Source organism: Saccopteryx leptura, chromosome 2 (genome assembly GCF_036850995.1).
Source record: "Saccopteryx leptura isolate mSacLep1 chromosome 2, mSacLep1_pri_phased_curated, whole genome shotgun sequence".
Classification (NCBI taxonomy): Eukaryota; Metazoa; Chordata; class Mammalia; order Chiroptera; family Emballonuridae; genus Saccopteryx; species Saccopteryx leptura.
This window is the reverse complement of record NC_089504.1, coordinates 276,416,308-276,433,837: the sequence shown is the minus strand read 5'-3', so window position 1 is coordinate 276,433,837 and position 17,530 is coordinate 276,416,308. Positions and strand designations below refer to the sequence as shown.

The following is a 17,530-nucleotide window of genomic DNA, read 5'->3' as shown; positions in this document are numbered from 1 at the left end:
TGGAGGTTCTCTTGTCTGTATATTTGCTTTCCTGACCATCTGCTTTTGGTTTTTGAAATCATGTTCTCTTTCTTGATTTATTTCCTCATTTTATTGCAGCATATCCTCAAGTTGCTGCCTAGGAATTGATGCACAGGAAATAAAATATTGAGCTCCTACATATTTGAAACAATCTTTTCCAAATACTTGATTGATAATTTGGCTGGGAGTAGAAAACAGGGTTAAAAGTAATTATCTTTTAGAACTTTTAAATAATATCTTTTTTCCCTGATAGATTTCAATATTCCAGTTGAGAAGTCAGAGCCATTTTTATTATTGATAGTATAGTATTTTTCTTTATTTCTATTCTTTTTAAAAATTTTATTTAGAAAGTTAAATTTAAAAGGGGGATATTGATCAATAAGAGTACATAGGTTTCAAATAGACATTTCTACAGCATTTGAACTGTTGATTATGTTGTGTACACATAACTCAAAATCAAATCATTTTCCGTCAGCATATATTTGTCCCTCTTTACTCCTTTCCCCCTTCCACCTCTCCCACTACCCCTTCGTCTTCATCATCAGGAGGACAAATCATAGTTGTGTTCCACGCACCTGCAGAAGGCAGTCAGAGGAGTGGAGCTCCTCTCAGCAACAACACCTCCCTCTGTGATACTTCCCTCTTGAGGATGTCTCCCCCTCTCCCTCTTACTACCGCTCATTCTTTCCTTTTCTTTCTTTTTAAATATCCTATTGGTCAAATATTACACTTTGTCAATCCTATAATTTTCTTTTAATGTCCTATATCATCACCTCTACTTCCCCTCTCCCCCACGTTATTTGGGGCTATTTCCTTGATTTTTTATTTTAATCATTTTATTAATTATAAAAAATGTTCCCTTCATTTTTTTAAAAAAAGGGTTTCATTTTTAAGGATATAATGCCTATTCACTTATCTCAGGGAATGTTAATACTAGTTTCTTTGTAAGTTCTATTCTGCTTTCTGTAAACTTCCTCTGCTGCTGATTCTAGGTTATACATTGATTTTAAAGGGTGAGGCCTATGTAAAATGACTTAAGTTCCGTGTACATGGGGAGATTGAAAAGTGAGTTATGCTTTTGGAGTTGTATCTGATGCTGCTAATTGTTGCTCAATATCCATTTTTCCCCAGCTGTTTTAAGTAGTAGACCTACTTTTACTCTTTTAAATATTAACTAGAGCCTCCCTTTGTGCAGAATCTTAGCCACATTCTTAAAAAGGAAGCTGCTAACCTTCCACTTCCTGTTTTGCCACATAAAAACTAGAATGCTGACTGGGTGGTGGCTCATCAGCTTCCACCACGCTGATGAGGACAATACACTGGGGGATGTTGGAACAAGGAAGAGAAAGAGACCTGACCCCTGGATGACCTCATTGGACAGAGATGCTGACCAATCTGAATATGCCTCTGCCTCTGAACTGTTGAATGGGAGATAAACTTCTGCTTTTGTTTCCACAGCTTAGCTTATACAGTAACAAATTCAGAGAAATCCCCAAATATCAGTGCTTATTGGTGTCCTCTCTGTTGCTGACCAGTTTCTTCTGAGATGAATCCTCCAGTTCCTGCCTGCTTCTTTAGTAACTTGAATTTCTACCATGCAAAATGAGGAGATTACTGCGTCTCTGCTTCTCCGGAAACCCTTCTGCCTATTTCCACTGCAACATTGCTTCGCACTGTCAGCATTGAGAGCACTCGCTTTCTTTCTTGAAATGATTGCACCCATCCCTAGAAAGTAGAGCATGTACACTTATCTTTTTGTTTTAAGTGGAATGCTTTCCTTCTTTATGACAAATTCATCTTTGTATTTCCCTCAGAGGTTTGCTTTCTGTATGTACTGAACAATTATATTATGAATACAGAGTGTATAAAGTTACATGAGATAAAAATTTGGTTCTAATTAAAAATTAATAAGGTAAAATGTTAGAGGCAAAGCACATTTCTTTTTCTTTCTTGCATATGGATATTCAATGTTCTGGTACATTTTATTGATAAGACTTCACTTTTCTCCACTGAATTACCTTGGTTCCTTTGTCTACAATTAATTAATCATGTATAATTAGTTATTGTATTTCTGGACTTATTTTTTCCATAAATTGTAAGTCCAATTTTGTGTCATAACCATAATGTGTTACTCATTGTACCTTTATAGTAAGTCTTGAAATAGAATTATGAGTCTTTCAGCCTGACCAGGCGATGGCGCAGTAGATAGATCATTGGACTGAGATGCGGAAGGAACCAGGTTCGAGACCCTGAGGTCGCCAGCTTGAGCATGGGCTTATCTGGCTTGAGCAAAAAGCTCACCAGCTTGGACCCAAGGTCGCTGGCTCAAGCAAGGGGTTACTTGGTCTGCTGAAGGCCCATGCTCAAGGTGCATATGAGAAGGCAATCAATGAACAACTAAGGTGTCGCAACAAAAAACCGATGATTGATGCTTCTCATCTCTCTGCATTCCTGTCTGTCTGTCCCTATCTATCCCTCTCTCTGACTCTCTCTCTGTCTCTGTAAAAAAAAAAGAACTATGAGTCTTTCAACTTTTCAGTCTTTTGAAAATTGTTTTGGTTCTCCTTATTCTTTGCCTTATCCACATACTACATTTTAGAAAAAGCTCATCAAGTTTTACAAAGCCCTTGCTAAGGTTTGTTTGGGAATGCTTTGAATCTCTAGATCAATTTGAAAAGAATTAATATCTTAATAACATTGAGCCTTTTAATATATGAACATAGTATATCACTCCATTTATTTAAGTTTCTAAAAATTTTGTCTTGTTTTCTTTCAGCCATGCTTTGGAGTTTTCAGCTATCATGCACCATATAGAGTTTGTGTCATATTAAAAACTTTTATTTTGAAATAATTTTAGAGGCATAGAAAGCCACAATGATAGTACAGCGAAGTCTCATGCACCCTTCATCCAGTTTCTCCCAGTGGTTATATTTTAGAGAACTATGATAATATCAATAATATCAGAAAATTGATATTCTATGCTTTATTTTTTTTTTATCATCACAGTGTAGATTTGTGTAAAACTATAGCAATCAAAGATACAGAATCAGTTCATCACTACAAAGATCCCTGGTGAAGTATCCCCTTTGTACTCACACTTTTTCCTCTCCCCTGGCCCACATCCCTAACACTGGTAACTGGTGACCTGGTCCTCATTTCTATCCTTTTGCCATTTTTAAAATGTTTTACAAAAATAATCTTAAAAATTGTGGTCTTTAAAAATGGCTTTTGTAAACCAGCATATTGCCCTTTAGATAGTAGGACTTTTAAAATTTGCCTGACCAGGCAGTGGCACAGTGGATAGAGCATCAGCCTAGGAAGCTGAGAACCCAGGTTCAAAACCCCAAGGTTGCCAGCTTGAGCATGGGCTCATCCAGCTTGAGTGTGGGCTCACCAGCTTGAGCACGGGGTCCCTGGCTTGAGCATGGGATCATAGATATGGCCCCATGGTCACTGGTTTGAGCCCAAGGTCGCTGGCTGGAGCAAGGGGTCACTTGCTCTGCTAGAGCCCCTGGGCCAAGGCATATATGAGAAAGCAATCAATGAACAAAAAGGTGTGGCAACCATGAGTTGATGTTCTCATCTCTCTCCCTTCCTGTCTCTGTGTGTGTCTGTGTATATCTCATTAAAAAAACATAAATTAAAAATTTAAAAATAAAACAAAATTTTAATTTCTATTTTTTATTGCTAGAATTTAGCAATGCAGTTAATTTTAATATGTTGATATTTTACATTGTGATCTTATTAAATTTATGAGTTCTAGCAAGTTTTCTATAAATTCTTTGGATTTTACTGAATAAACAATTACGTTGTGTGCTAATAAACAAAGTTTGGTTTCTTCCTTTCCAAACTATATACCTTTTACTTATTTTTCTTGCCTTATTTCACTAATTGGGACTTCTAGTATTAATGTATATTGCTGAATAAAGAGCATCATTCAGTGCTATTATTTGTAGATATTTTGTATATATATTTGTCTTCTTACTTTGATAGCTCTCATTCCAAAGATCAGAGAACTAATATGAGAGTCCTACAAACTGCTATATACATGAATACCACAGAAATGACCATTTACTGGGTCCATAAAACCCGTGGATCATGGGAGATAAACATGATCGCCTGTCTCCTGTAGCTCCTGTTTTAACTGGGATCACAATGACACTTTATGTTCCTGGGGCTCAAATAACAAGTCTCTAAGGATTACAGGACACATCATAAGGATCTGTCCTCACTTTCAGCCTGAAAACTTGTGAAAAAATTATCAAGAAAAAAACTATTGGGCAAAGAGATCATGACTTTCCAATTGGAGTGGCTGACTTCAGCCTTTGGATAGTGTATTTTAGATCTCTTTTGATTATAGCAATACCCATGGTAGCTGACCCTTACTATAAGAAACATCATAGCTTATTAACCCTCTTCATATGTTCCTACAGGTCAGGATGTCCTCTCCCACGGATGCATCCTAAACTTGCTGCCCTACATGCCTCACTCTTAAGGAGGCACTTGCTCTCAGGCTCAGCACTTGCACAACCCTGAGAATGAGTGCCTTCTTTCATTTTGCCTCCTAAGTATATCTCTTGCATCACCCTAGCTCTGGCTCTGCAATAATTCTGAAGGTTAAATGCTACCACTTAGCTCTGCTCTCCCGGGATTCTATAAGCTTCACTGCTACCAGGCAACCACATTCGATAATGACATCTCCCCAGTCACAGTTGAGTTTCCCCTGTAATATTGGTGCCTGTCACTAGTGAAGTTTTTTTTTTTTTGTATTTTTTTGTATTTTTCTGAAGCTGGAAACGAGGAGAGACAGTCAGACAGACTCCTGCATGCGCCTGACCGGGATCCACCCGGCATGCCCACCAGGGGGCGATGCTCTACCCCTCCGGGGCGTCGCTCTGCCGCGACCAGAGCCACTCTAGCGCCTGGGGCAGAGGCCAAGGAGCCATCCCCAGCGCCCAGGCCATCTTTGCTCCAATGGAGCCTTGGCTGTGGGAGGGGAAGAGAGAGACAGAGAGGAAGGAGGAGGGGGTGAGGGGTGGAGAAGCAAATGGGCGCTTCTCCTATGTGCCCTGGCCAGGAATCGAACCCAGGTCCCCCACACGCCAGGCCGACACTCTACCACTGAGCCAACCGGCCAGGGCACTAGTGCAGTTTTTATTGCCTTGGTAGATGGTGCATCCTCAGGGTTCTCATGAAGAAAATAGCTGGTGGGTCTTCTGGTTTTATAAAATGGAACACACTGGGCCCTGGCTGGTTGGCTCAGTAGTAGAGTGTCAGCCTGGTGTGCAGCAGTCCCTGACTGCCTCCCCATTTCCAACTTCAGAAAAATACAAAAAAAAAAAAAACAAAAAAAAAAACAAAAAACTTCACTAAAATCAAATGTCTACACTGTCTACTTCTCTGAGCCTTGGATCACTTCCTTAGTCTGCCATCCTACACCATTTAACATTACTTGTAATTTTTATTAAGTTTCCAGAAGCATCACAGAAACATATCAAACCTGACTCCAGATCACTTGCCAGGGTATTAAATCCTGTGTTATGGGAAAGGGTGCCAACTTGACAAAGTTTCTATTATCTGCCTTTAAGATCTCTTCCTAGGCATTCTCTTCCAACAGCTAACACATACTAGGCAGGTCCCACAGATCCTGCACATGAGTCCTATCCACCCACAGCAGGTCCAGCACATTCTTAGTTCATTCATGCTGAGTTTTAATACCAGCTGTTGGTCCGATGCCTGGAGGGGAGGTGTGAGCAGATCTTGAGGTGAGCAATTTTAACCTTATAAGATATATAACATACTTGATCCTTTTGCATGGTCTTCAAATAATAGGGGCACTATCTTATAACAAAGGGGAGTTGGCCAATTACATAGGCTTTTTGGGTATAGGAGAATCTGGGGTTCAAATTTCTGTAGTGCATCTACTCAGATATTTTCATGCCAAGTCTAAAGGCACCACCCCTGCTATAAGGGCCCTGTCTTTTAGTAGAAGACTTGCTAGGGCTAAGAATTCATACTTTATTGAAGTTCTGTTATTCTTTTATGATTATATCCTGAGCCTGGCCTTTAGCATGATTATTAGCCTCCTGGCTATCTGAGACACAAGTTTCTTTAAATACTGACAAGGAGACCTCTGGCTTTCACACTTGGATTCAAATTGTGGTTAGTTGCCTTGATCTTTCACTTAAAGCTAAGGGGCACTAAGCCTGTATTAGTGGTACTCAGTTACCCAATTTCACAACCATTATTGCTATTTGCACTGCCCTTCTCAAATGTCAGAGATATTGCACAAGCCAGTGCTTCTTCCATCTATGTCTTATGAAAGCTTACCACGTGAAAATGTTCATGATTGCAGTGCTGTGGCAAGCCTAGGCTATCAGTATGTCACCTATCACCAGTGTTGAAGTCATGATTGCTGGTTGGCTGGTGGGTGATCCAATTCTAGAATCCCATTCTTAGAGTTTGCTTTCTAGATATACTTGTGGTACAAACTGTCTTCAGTCAGTTTTTCCAGAAGGAATTCAGATGTATGTAAATTTTTGATGGTGTGCTGTTTAGGGGAGAAAAAACCTCTAAGGATATAAAGCAACATGGTAGGAATGAAAAGAGCTGAGCAAGGATGTATTCTCAGCTTGTGTAACCTTCACTTGATCCATAGTGAACACCTGAGTGTAAATCGCACCACTGAATTGTCTAGACTTGAGGCAAGGAATCAGAGCTTTTGTATCCCAATATTAGTTAGGCATTGGTTGGTCCTGTGGAGCATGGTATAACTTTCTAGGTGCATTAGGATGAGGATACTCCGGTCATTTCAGCACATTCTCTGGAGAAGGCCCAGGTGTATGTTAACTGCAGTACTAGCAGTGTTTGTAGGTGGACATGCTATTGGATAAGGCCCAACTGTGTTGATTTACTCCCAAATGGCTGGCTCAGTGTCCCAACAGGAAGCCAATATTGGCCAGAAAGTGGAAATATTTTCGGTATTAAAATAGCTAGTGTTTTAAAACCAGTCTTGGGTTCAGAATTTGGCTTAGCCACTAATTATCTGAGAAGTTTGAGGGCAGTTTCCTTAATGTGTCTGAACCTGTTTCCTCTATTCAGTGAGGAAGGTAAGAGCTAGGCCATAGGCTTTTTGAATATTAATTATGATTATTTATGTAAAGTTCTTTTTTTTTAATTCTGTGAGAGGAGGGGAGGCAGAGAGACAGACTCCTGCATATACTCAGACTGGGATCTGCCTGGCAAGCCCCCTATGGGGTGATGCTCTGGCCAGCTGGGGACATTGTTATGTTGCTTGGCAACCAAGCTATTTTTAGTGCCTGAGGTGAGATGATGGAGCCATCCCCAGCTCCCAGGGCCAACTCACTAAGACCAATTGAGTCATGGCTGTGGGAGAAGAAGACAGAGAGAAAAAGAGAGAAAGGAGGGTGAGGGGTAGAGAAGCAGATGTTTATACTTCTCCTGTATACCCTGACAGTGCATCAAACCTAGGACATCCACATGCAGGCTGACAGTCTACCACTGAGCCAACCAGCCAGGGCTAATTTATTTAAATTTCTTGAACACTGTAGGCTGAAAGATTAAAAGCAATTTTCTGGTTAATCATTTAAATTACTTCTCTTTATTGCAGTTTTTCTTTCTAAAGGAAGTAACCATTTGGTGGATCGATTTGTTTTTCCTTCTCTCTAGGAAGTAGAAATTTAATTATGCTTTCTTCAATATTCCAAAGAATTTTGCTTGGTAATATTTGGCAATTCTACTCATTTATTTTTGAGAGGTAAGCATTTTGGTTATTATTGGTATATAGCAGTCATTGCAGGTCAGCTGAGTCATGAAGATCACTTCAGGACAATTTCTAGAGCTTACTCTTTAGCTTTAGACAACTATATATATAAACACAGATATCCATAGTTGGTAGGCAAGATGTAGAATTCAGGTTGGTATTTTCATCTCTCCCACTTAGGAGACAGTTTAGGAAATGACCTTGATGAAAAGCCAAGCAGTATCAGATGGTCAAGGGAAACTTAGGGTTAACAATTCATAAAGAATAACAAGTATGCCTTCCATTTATTTGTCTCTTAGTGCTTAGAGGCAAAGTCTGGGCTTCTGGATCCAACATCATCTAGCTCTTTGAAAACTCATACTAGGCCCTGACGGTTGGCTCAATAGGAGAGTGTTGGCCCAGTGTGTGGATGTCTTGGGTTTGATTCCTGGTCAGCACATACAGGAGAAACCACCTTTGCTTCTCCATCACTCCCCCTCCCTTTCTCTCTCTCTCTCTCTCTCTCTCTTTCTTCCTTTCCTGAAGCCATGGCTCAAATGGTTCAAATACATTGGCCCTGGGCACTGAGGATGGCTCCATGAAACCTCAGCCTCAGGCGCTAAACATAACTAGGTTTCGATCATGGCCTCAGATGGGTGAGCATCAGCCCTAGATAGGGGTTGCCGGGTGAACCCCAGTTGGGGTGCATGCAGGAATCTGTCTCTCTGCCTCCCTTCCTCTCACTTGGAAAAGAAAAAAAAAGGAAAAAAATCTTACTAAATCTTCCTTCCTTCTTAGCTCATCATCCCCAAGCATTTAACTTCCAGTGCATCCTTTTTCTGTGCAAACACACACTAGAAGAATTCCCATACTAAACTAGTTTCATAAAGTGGATCATTTCGTGTGTTATGTACATCAGCAGACTCAAGAAATAAAGAAGTCTCACTGAAGTACTATAAGAATATTTTTTGTTTAGACTAGATTCTTTTATTTTTTAAAGAGAAAGATCTGGTGTCTCTGTTTTTATTTATTTATTTATTTATTTTACAGAGACAGAGAGAGTCAGAGAGAGGGATAGATAGGGACAGACCGACAGGAATGGAGAGAGGTGAGAAGCATCAATCATCAGTTTTTCGTTGCGACACCTTAGTTGTTCATTGATTGCTTTCTCATATGTGACTGTGGGCCTTTAGCAGACCGAGTAACCCCTTGCTCAAGCCAGCGACCTTGGGTCCATGCTGGTGAGCTTTGCTCAAACCAGATGAGCCCACCCAGATGAGCCTGCGCTCAAACTGGTGACCTCGGGGTCTCAAACCTGGGTCCTTCTACATCCCAGTCCGACGCTCTATCTACTGCGCCACCGCCTGGTCTTGACTAGATTCTTGAATATTTTTACACTTATAGACTTATATTAGTCTGTTCTGACTAGACCATAGGCTAACTAGAAAGAAATTTAACTTTCTACACTTAAAAAAATTTATTCTCTGAGCAATTCATACCACCAATCGAAAAAAAACCACTTTCTTGGACAAGTACTGTTTCTCAGATGTTTTATTTTCTTTTTATGCTATGACTTGTAACTCTTGTAGAGCCCACCGCATACCTTGTATATCAGGACCTGCAATCCTGGTACCTTTTACCTTTCTTTACTCAGACAGGGATCGTGTATATCCAGAAGGAAACTTACTACATGTGCCATCTAAACAGCAGCAAATTCTTTTCCAAGAGTAAATATGTACAATACTGCAAAGAGCTCCTCCATCAAGCACCAGACTCTTCTCAAGAAGGAAAACCAATGGGCTTGCCCTGACAGCCAATCTGTGCTCAGCATCTGGTCTGTCACTCCCATGGCCTCTTCCCCTTAGTGATATAGTGCTGGGACTTTGCCAAGGCTGAGTTCCTTGTCTTAGGCACCATTTCAACAGTTCTTTACAGAACTTTTCTTCATCTTGATTCAATGCGTCTGGGAATGCTGAGCCCCATTGTGGCGCCTCTGAGACTCTGCACCATGCCCCCCAAGTTGCAGAGCATTCTCCCAGCCCTGTACTGCCTTGGGCTCTTGACCTTACTGCTGTGCCCTTCTGCCCTGTGTGGTGAGTACAGTGGTTATGGGGGGAAAGGCAGTAGTTTCTCTAAGATATGGAGAAAAATACCAGACCACAGTTCATTAAATGTAGTCAAATGCCGGTAATTTATAACCTTTAAAAAAGAGTACCAGGAACTAGGTTATTAATAAAAATGAAGAATTTAAAAAATATAAAAGAAAATTTTCAAGATAGAAATTGTCTAGAATAATTGTGTTGCTATATTAAAATTCTTGGGAGGCTACTTTAGCAGGAAATAATCTTTAATTTTCAAATCAATTTCTTATATTTAAATGCTCCAAACCACTTAAAACACATTTACTACAATCTTAGTGATTGATTGGAAAAACACTCCATTAGTAAAGCAAAAATATTGTGTGTTATCACAAACACTAAATTTTCTAGAGTAAAATATAGGACACTTCAAAAACTGCAAAACATTATATAAATGTAAGGCGTTGTTACTGAAATGTAGAAAAAAAAATTTAAATAAAGGAAAAATAAAAGGGTTTGAGAGAATCTCCCAGAACTAAAGTCTATTGCTATAGAAATTAACTTGTTATTTTTTTCATGGAAAATGTTATTATTTAAATGGAAATGCCCTTTAAGCAAAATCTTTTCCTCTTGTGCTAGTTAATATTATTATTATTATTATTATTTTGTATTTTTCTGAAGTTGGAAATGGGGAGGCAGTCAGACAGACTCCCGCATGCGCCCAACCGGGATCCACCCGGCACGCCCACCAGGGGGTGATGCTCTGCCCATCTGGGGCGTTGCTCTGTTGCGACCAGAGCCATTCTAGCGCCTGAGGCAGAGGCCATGGAGCCATCCTCAGCGCCCGGGCCAACTTTGCTCCAATGGAGCCTCTGCTGCAGGAGGGGAAGAGAGAGACAGGAAGGAGTGGAGAAGCAGATGGGCGCTTCTCCTGTGTGCCCTGGCTGGGAATCGAACCTGGGACTCCTGCACGCCAGGCCAACGCTCTACCACTGAGCCAACTGGCCAGGGCCTAATTTTTTTACCTGAGAGGATTAATTTTCATAATAAAGATATTTATATGCACAATCCCTGGAAACAGCTCTTGTGGCATAAAAATGTAGGATTTGGAATAGCTTAGAGAAAAAATCCTGACTCTACAATAATAGTTGAATGCTTTTATGTGAGCTAGCAGATTGATTTAAAAGTGTGGAAGCCATGCTTTCTCTATTACTGAGAGTGGTGAGGGGGAAAGCAGGGGTTTATCAAGGAATAATTTATAATTGAAGGTGATTTTTAGAAAATTTATTTAAATATTTTATTTATTGATTTTGAGGGAAAGGAACTAGAAGCATCAACTCACAGAAATTGCTTCTTGAGTATGTGCGTTGACTGGGTAAGTCTGGGGTTTTGAATTGGCAACCTCAGCATTCCAAGTCGAAGCTTTATCCACTGGGCAACCACAGGTTAAGCAAAGGGTGATTTTTCACCTTACATGCATGAACACTATTAAAGAATAGCACTAATTACATTACAGAGTCAGTACAGCATAAAGAACTTTCTGCTCAGGGGATTTTCAGGCCCCCAACATTGTCTCTGAGTTCTCCTCTCTTCGAGTTTGAGGTAGCAGAAGAGGCCTTATCAAATTTGTTAACATCTTTCAATTATGTCTTCATATTTCTGTTTCCTGGTCTCTTTTTTTTCTGTTCCCTCAAATCTTCCCATTGTCTATGACCTTAACCCTCTGAAATGGCATTTAATGCCTGTCAACTTTGACTTGAATCTCCTTTTTTGACTCTGCTTCCCCTTCTGATGCCAGAAACTCTGCTCACTGTCTGCTTCTACTAGCTCTCTCTCTCTCTTTTATTGATCTTTTAAAGAAAGATGATAAGCATCAATTCATAGTTGCTTCACTTTAGTTGTTTATTGCTCCTTGACCAGGAGGCTCAAGCAGAGCTAGTGACCCCTTGTTTAAGCCAGCAACTTTGGGCTTTAAGCCAGCAACCTTTGGGCTCAAGTCAGTGGCCTTGGGATCATGTCAATGATCCTGTGTTCAAGTTGGTGATCCCACACTTAAGCCATGAGCTGACATTCAAACTGGTGACCTTGGCGTTTTGGACCAGGGACCTCCATGTTCCAGGTCAACATTCTGTCCACTGCACCACTGCACCACTGGTCAGGCTGCTTCTACTATCTTATCAGCTACTCAACTTCCACCCATCTTTCAAGATGATCTCCAACTTATTCTTGGGTACTTTCCCATAATACTCCAGTCCTCAATTCTGTCAACACCTTCTCTTTTATTTATTTTTTATTTTATTTTATTTTTTATTTCAGTGAGAGGAGGGGAGGCAGAGAAACAAACTCCCGCATGTGCCCAGACTGGAATCCACCAGGCAAGCCCACTAGGGGGAGACACTCTGCCCATCTGGGGCATTGCTCTATTGCAACATGAAGCCATTTTTTAGCACCTGAGGCAGAGGCCATGGAGCCATCCTTAGCTCTCGAGGACAACTCACTGGAGTTACTCGAGCCATGGCTGCAGGAGGGGAATAGAGAGAGAAAGAAATAGAGAGAGAGAGAGAGAGAGAAGGCAGATGGTCACTTCTCCTGTGTGCCCTGACCGTGGATTGAACCCAGGACTTTTATACTTCAGGCCTATGCTCTACCACTGAGCTAACAAGCCAGGGCAATTCCTTCTCCTTTAGAACTCATTTCCTATCCTACTCTTCTGGCACTTGTGTGACTGGTTTTGTGGTGTCACTATTATCTTTCTAAACACATTGCAAGTGTGGCTGTTAATATTGTCTGAAAAACCTAATATAGATCTCTATATATATGTCTACTAATAAAAACTAAGAGCTATTTTTCTTTTTATGTGGAGGTACTTATTCTGAAGTTTAGAAAAGGCTACATGAAACCTGTTGACTTATACATAGATGAATTAAACAAAATTTACCTCTGAATTACTGTTACTGTGTTTCTGAAGTGCCCAGAGTTGAAGCTTTGGGAGGAACAAGGTAAGGGAAACAGGCCTTGATCTGAGCTGATTCTTAGCCTCAGGGGTGGCTAAAGCTTGCTCTCTCTCTCTCTCTCTCTCTCTCTCATCAGTCTGTTTGTTTATTTTTGTGGGTACTGCATCATCACTGAGGACCTGCCAACTGCAATTCCTAGGGTATCCTCAAACCACCTCTGGTTCTGGTTGATCACTTACTAATCTTACTAATTCCTAACTCCTAGATAACTGGTGACTCCTAGATCTTTTTTTGTTTGTTTGTTTGTTTTAACTGAAGCCTTCCTCCTACCTCAGGTTGCACATTTGGACAGGCCTGAAGACAACTCCACCATGGCTGTCTTTCTCAATATAGCCTAGTTCTAATCCACGGGAAATACTTACTTATCCTTTGTTATGAATAATGTGAGGAATACAGGCAAATCTCAAAGCAGTAGGAATCTGTCCCTTGCTCTCACCATCAGAGCCACTTGACATCCTGCAAGTGTTCCCTCCAAAATGAAAGGATACATATCAGGTTCTTTCACAACTCTTCTCTTAATGTGAAGGAGAAACACGCATCTGCCTCATCTGGGGCCAGGGGCAGTGGTCACAGGATATCAGAAGTGTTATAAAAATACTTTCTCAAATATTATTATTTTAAAATTTTAATTTTAACTGGTTATGAGTCACCTACTTCTTCACTTTGGGGGTATTACTTGACATTGCATGTAACAAGAAGAATATTGTTCTAATTCTTAAGTTTTATTCACATCACTTGTACTTATATAGACTATTTCACCTTTTTTGTGTTTTCTTTTTGCTAGAATGGGCATGATGATAATACTACTTTAAAGAGTTAGTGTGAAAAAAAAAAGAGTTAGTGTGAGTATTAAATGGTATAACATATAAAATGATTAACACCGTGGTGAAAAATTCAACAAATCTTTTCTAGTGATTTTGTCAAGGAAATGAAATATACCTCATCAGTAAATTTAATGACTTAGTTCTACTGAGAGGAGTCCCTCAATTTAAATTGTTAAGTAAATTAAACTCTAGCTCATTCTTTTCTATCCTTCTTTTCCACCATTTGAGATTGCCGTAGGTTTCCTAGCATTGACCATGGATTCCATCATGATGTGAGTTCATTTTTCTCCTTCACAACTGTGGTGCAATATGAATGTGATGAAGGATATGTTCTGGTTGGAGAGTCCAAAATCACCTGCAAAAATTCACAGTGGTCATCCCCAGCCCCTCATTGTAAAGGTAACTTCAGTTTTACTGATGCTCTTGCTAGGAAGGTAGAGCCACCACGAAAGTTATAGTAGAATCTCCTCCCAGCCAGAGGCAGCACTTAGAAATTTATATTTTATGTGTTTATTCATTTCATGTAGTTAATATTAATACATGTGTATGATATAATATTTTAAAAGTGTGAACCATCACCCAGTTAATCCCACTGTTACCAATGTGTATGTTTTCAGAGGTAATCTAGAGGCTCACTTTTTGCTTTATTTTAATAAAAGTTTTAATTTAAATGTAATGTACTACAGAACTATGCACAAATTTTAGGTGCACAGGTCAATGATATTCATAAAGTAAAATGACCCATGAAACTATCACTCAGGTCAAGAAGCACTAGTATTACCAAAACCACAGAAGTGTTCCACATGTGTTCACCCATTTATTCCCCAAAGGTGGAATCTAACACCACAGATTAATTTTGCCAACTTTTAACGCTATGTAAGAAAAATCATGCATTTACTTTATTGTACCTGGTTTCTTTCCTCAACATTATGTTTTAGGAAACCATTTATATTCTTACATTTAATGATAGTTTATTGATTTTCATTGCTGTATAATATTCCTTTGTATAAATACATACCACATTTTATATATCTTATAAAAGTCTGACTTTTTATGTTGTAGGCTACTATGAATAATGATCTTATGAACATTCTCGTGTATGTCTTTTGGTACAAATGTGCCAACATTTCTGTTGGGAATAAACTTAAAGTAGAATTACTGTTTCATAGAGTATGCACATGCTCGTTTTTAGTAGATGATACTAAATTTTGTTCAAAAATGTTTGCAACAATTGACATTTCCACCAGCAGTGTATGAGTATTCTAGTTTTGATAAACAAGAATTCTACATCCCAGTTTAGCTCAATTTATTAATCTTTTTCTTGATGTTGAAGCCTTTTGTGTCCTGTTTAAGAAATATTTACCTACAACAGGGTCACAAAAATATATTCTCTTATGTTATCATACAGTCCTTTATTGTTTTATTTTTCACATTGATACGCCTAATCCACTTGAAATATCTATGGGTTTATGGTAGAAAGTATAATTCAAAATTTGTTTTTGCCCCAGAAATAATCAATAAACCTTGCACCACTTATTAAATGGACTATAGTTTCCACACTGCTCTGCAATGCTACCTTTGTCATAATTCAAGTGTCCAGTATGTATGCTTCTGTTTCTGCTACAATCTTCTCATAGTGACATTGACCTCTAAGAGATTTCTGGTTGACCACCAAGATTAGGTGTGCCTTTTTAAAAAAAAAAAAAATCACACTGTAAACAGCAACTCAAGGGACTAATTTCTTTCTACTGTCTCCATTTAATGCAGGAAGATATTAAGGGTATGCGATTTAAAATTACATACTTAGAGTTACTCAAAGAGTAAGGTTTTGAGGTATAGTAGCTTTGAAAACCAAGACTCTAGGACCATAGTATTTTGGTTTATATCATAGTCTTGCCACCCAAAAGCTGTACAACTATAGACAAGTCACATAAATGACCTGTACCTAATTTTGCTCTCTAGTAAAATGGAGATAAAAATACTAGTGTTTTATGTTGACAGTAGCATGCAAATTATTAGTTTTATTATTATAATAATACAGTAAATAAATAGAGATGAAGAGCAACTTTCATCATGCAGATATAACTTATTATTAGTGTTTTTCAGCCTTTACTATTCTCTACTATTTTAATAACTTATTCTGACAATCACCAGCTGATCAAAATTGTGTTTCCATAACAGCTCTGTGTCTGAAACCAAAGTTAGAAAATGGAAAACTGTCTATGGATAAGGCTTTATATGTTGAGCCTGAAAATGTCACCATCCAGTGTGACCCTGGATATAGCATGGTGAGCTCTCAAAGTATCACCTGCTCAGAAAACAGAACCTGGTATCCAGAAGTGCCCAAGTGTGAGTGGGTAAGTGGCACACATTCCAGGGCATTGCATCACGTTCTACAAGTGGCAACCTGCTTCAGAGCACTGTCCCATCCAACACTGATGAAATCTGACTTTTGTCGGGACTCAGGTCTGAGCTGTTTAAATCATTTTTGATATCAGTAATTTCACCTTCAAAGCACTTGTTGAGCTCATTAAGGCAAGTTCTAATTCTTGTATTTAATAGCAAGAAGAACAACGCCTCTAAATAGGAGGAGAAAGTTCCAAAGAATCAGGTAACCTGGCCCAGCCTTGTATTTTTCTACCACAAATGCTATGCTTTTGCATGACCATCAAAACCATTCCTTCAGTTGTGCCTGAAGAGGCTCCCCCGAGTGTCTTCAGTAGCACCATTCCTTCCCTGCTCCATTTGTCTGGACCCTAGTATCTTGGATTTCTTATGTCAGTCCTGAGGAAGGTCTTGATACTTCAATTTTGCTATCATCAGTGAGGCATCATGAAGGAATCTTCTAATTTCTCAATTTGAAGAGAAGTCTCTCAAAATCCATCCTTTTATGTCTTTCAGGAAGTCCACAATGGTTGTGAACAAGTGCTAGCAGGCAGTCAACTCTTGCAGTGTCTCCCAAACCCAGAGGACGTGAAAAGGGCCCTGGAAGTGTATAAACTGTCTCTGGAGATTAAACGACTTAAGCAAGAAGAGTAAGCCTCAAAGGAGAACACCAGTTAGAAATCAGCACATTCACTTCCACTCATTAAAGTATTAGGTACATTTCTCTTATTCACAACTTTACTGTTCCTTAAATACTAGTATTTACTGGAAAAAAAAAAAACACCACACTTGATTTAGGGCACTCTTGGTGACACTCATAATGTGGAACTGTTGATAATTTATATTTTAACTTAGATTACGCTTTTGCTTTCCTGGATTTGGTGGAATAGCAGAAATAAATAATCACCTGTCAAAAATCCAGTGTCTTTGTTTCCAGTTTGATTCCTGTGTAATAGAAAATTAGGATTCTCTATGAATCATTTCCTAATGTTTCTCTGATTACTGTCCTTTTCTATTCTCTCATATTTCAGGGTATATGTGGTCCTTGAAAATATATAGTCATGCCTTGTCTGAGGTGTCTTTACCTACATCTTCACTTCCTGCTCATTCCTCAATGGTTAAATATCACCTCTTCCTCCAAGTTCTCTTTTCTTTCTCTATTTTACCACCATTATTTTTCTGGAACAAATTCATACTTCCTCTTTATATTGAATATAAATTTGTTGTATATTTATTATATATAATAACCGGCTTGAAAGTCTTTGAAAACCTGATCTATGAGTAACCCAAACATTCCTCTTGGGCATGCACAAGTCCTCCAATTCAATCTAATCCCTTTTTAAATATTTTAATTAAAATTGCTTTAGTGTCTCTTTTAAATTAGATTTCCCATAAGCAGACACTGAAAGAAGGATTCGCATACAAGTAGTTTATTAAGAAGTGAGA

The 17,530-nt window shown here is 39.1% G+C and overlaps 1 protein-coding gene across 1 annotated transcript; it reads left to right on the top strand.

Annotated features, from left to right (window-relative positions):
• Positions 1 to 9,677: 9,677 nt before the first annotated feature.
• Positions 9,678 to 16,995, top strand: LOC136393437 (apolipoprotein R-like). Its single transcript, XM_066366064.1, has 4 exons — positions 9,678 to 9,876; positions 13,928 to 14,098; positions 15,881 to 16,056; positions 16,601 to 16,995. The coding sequence occupies exons 1-4, from the start codon at positions 9,741 to 9,743 to the stop codon at positions 16,736 to 16,738; spliced, it is 621 nt and encodes a 206-aa protein (XP_066222161.1). The 5' UTR covers positions 9,678 to 9,740; the 3' UTR covers positions 16,739 to 16,995.
• The last annotated feature ends 535 nt before the right edge of the window (positions 16,996 to 17,530 follow it).

Coding starts and splice junctions, on each gene's coding strand:
- LOC136393437 (XM_066366064.1), top strand. CDS start 9,741: ATGCGTCTGGGAATGCTGAGCCCCATTGTGGCGCCTCTGAGACTCTGC. Junction 9,877..13,927: donor GTGCCCTTCTGCCCTGTGTG/GTGAGTACAGTG, acceptor CCACCATTTGAG/ATTGCCGTAGGTTTCCTAGC. Junction 14,099..15,880: donor CCCAGCCCCTCATTGTAAAG/GTAACTTCAGTT, acceptor TTTCCATAACAG/CTCTGTGTCTGAAACCAAAG.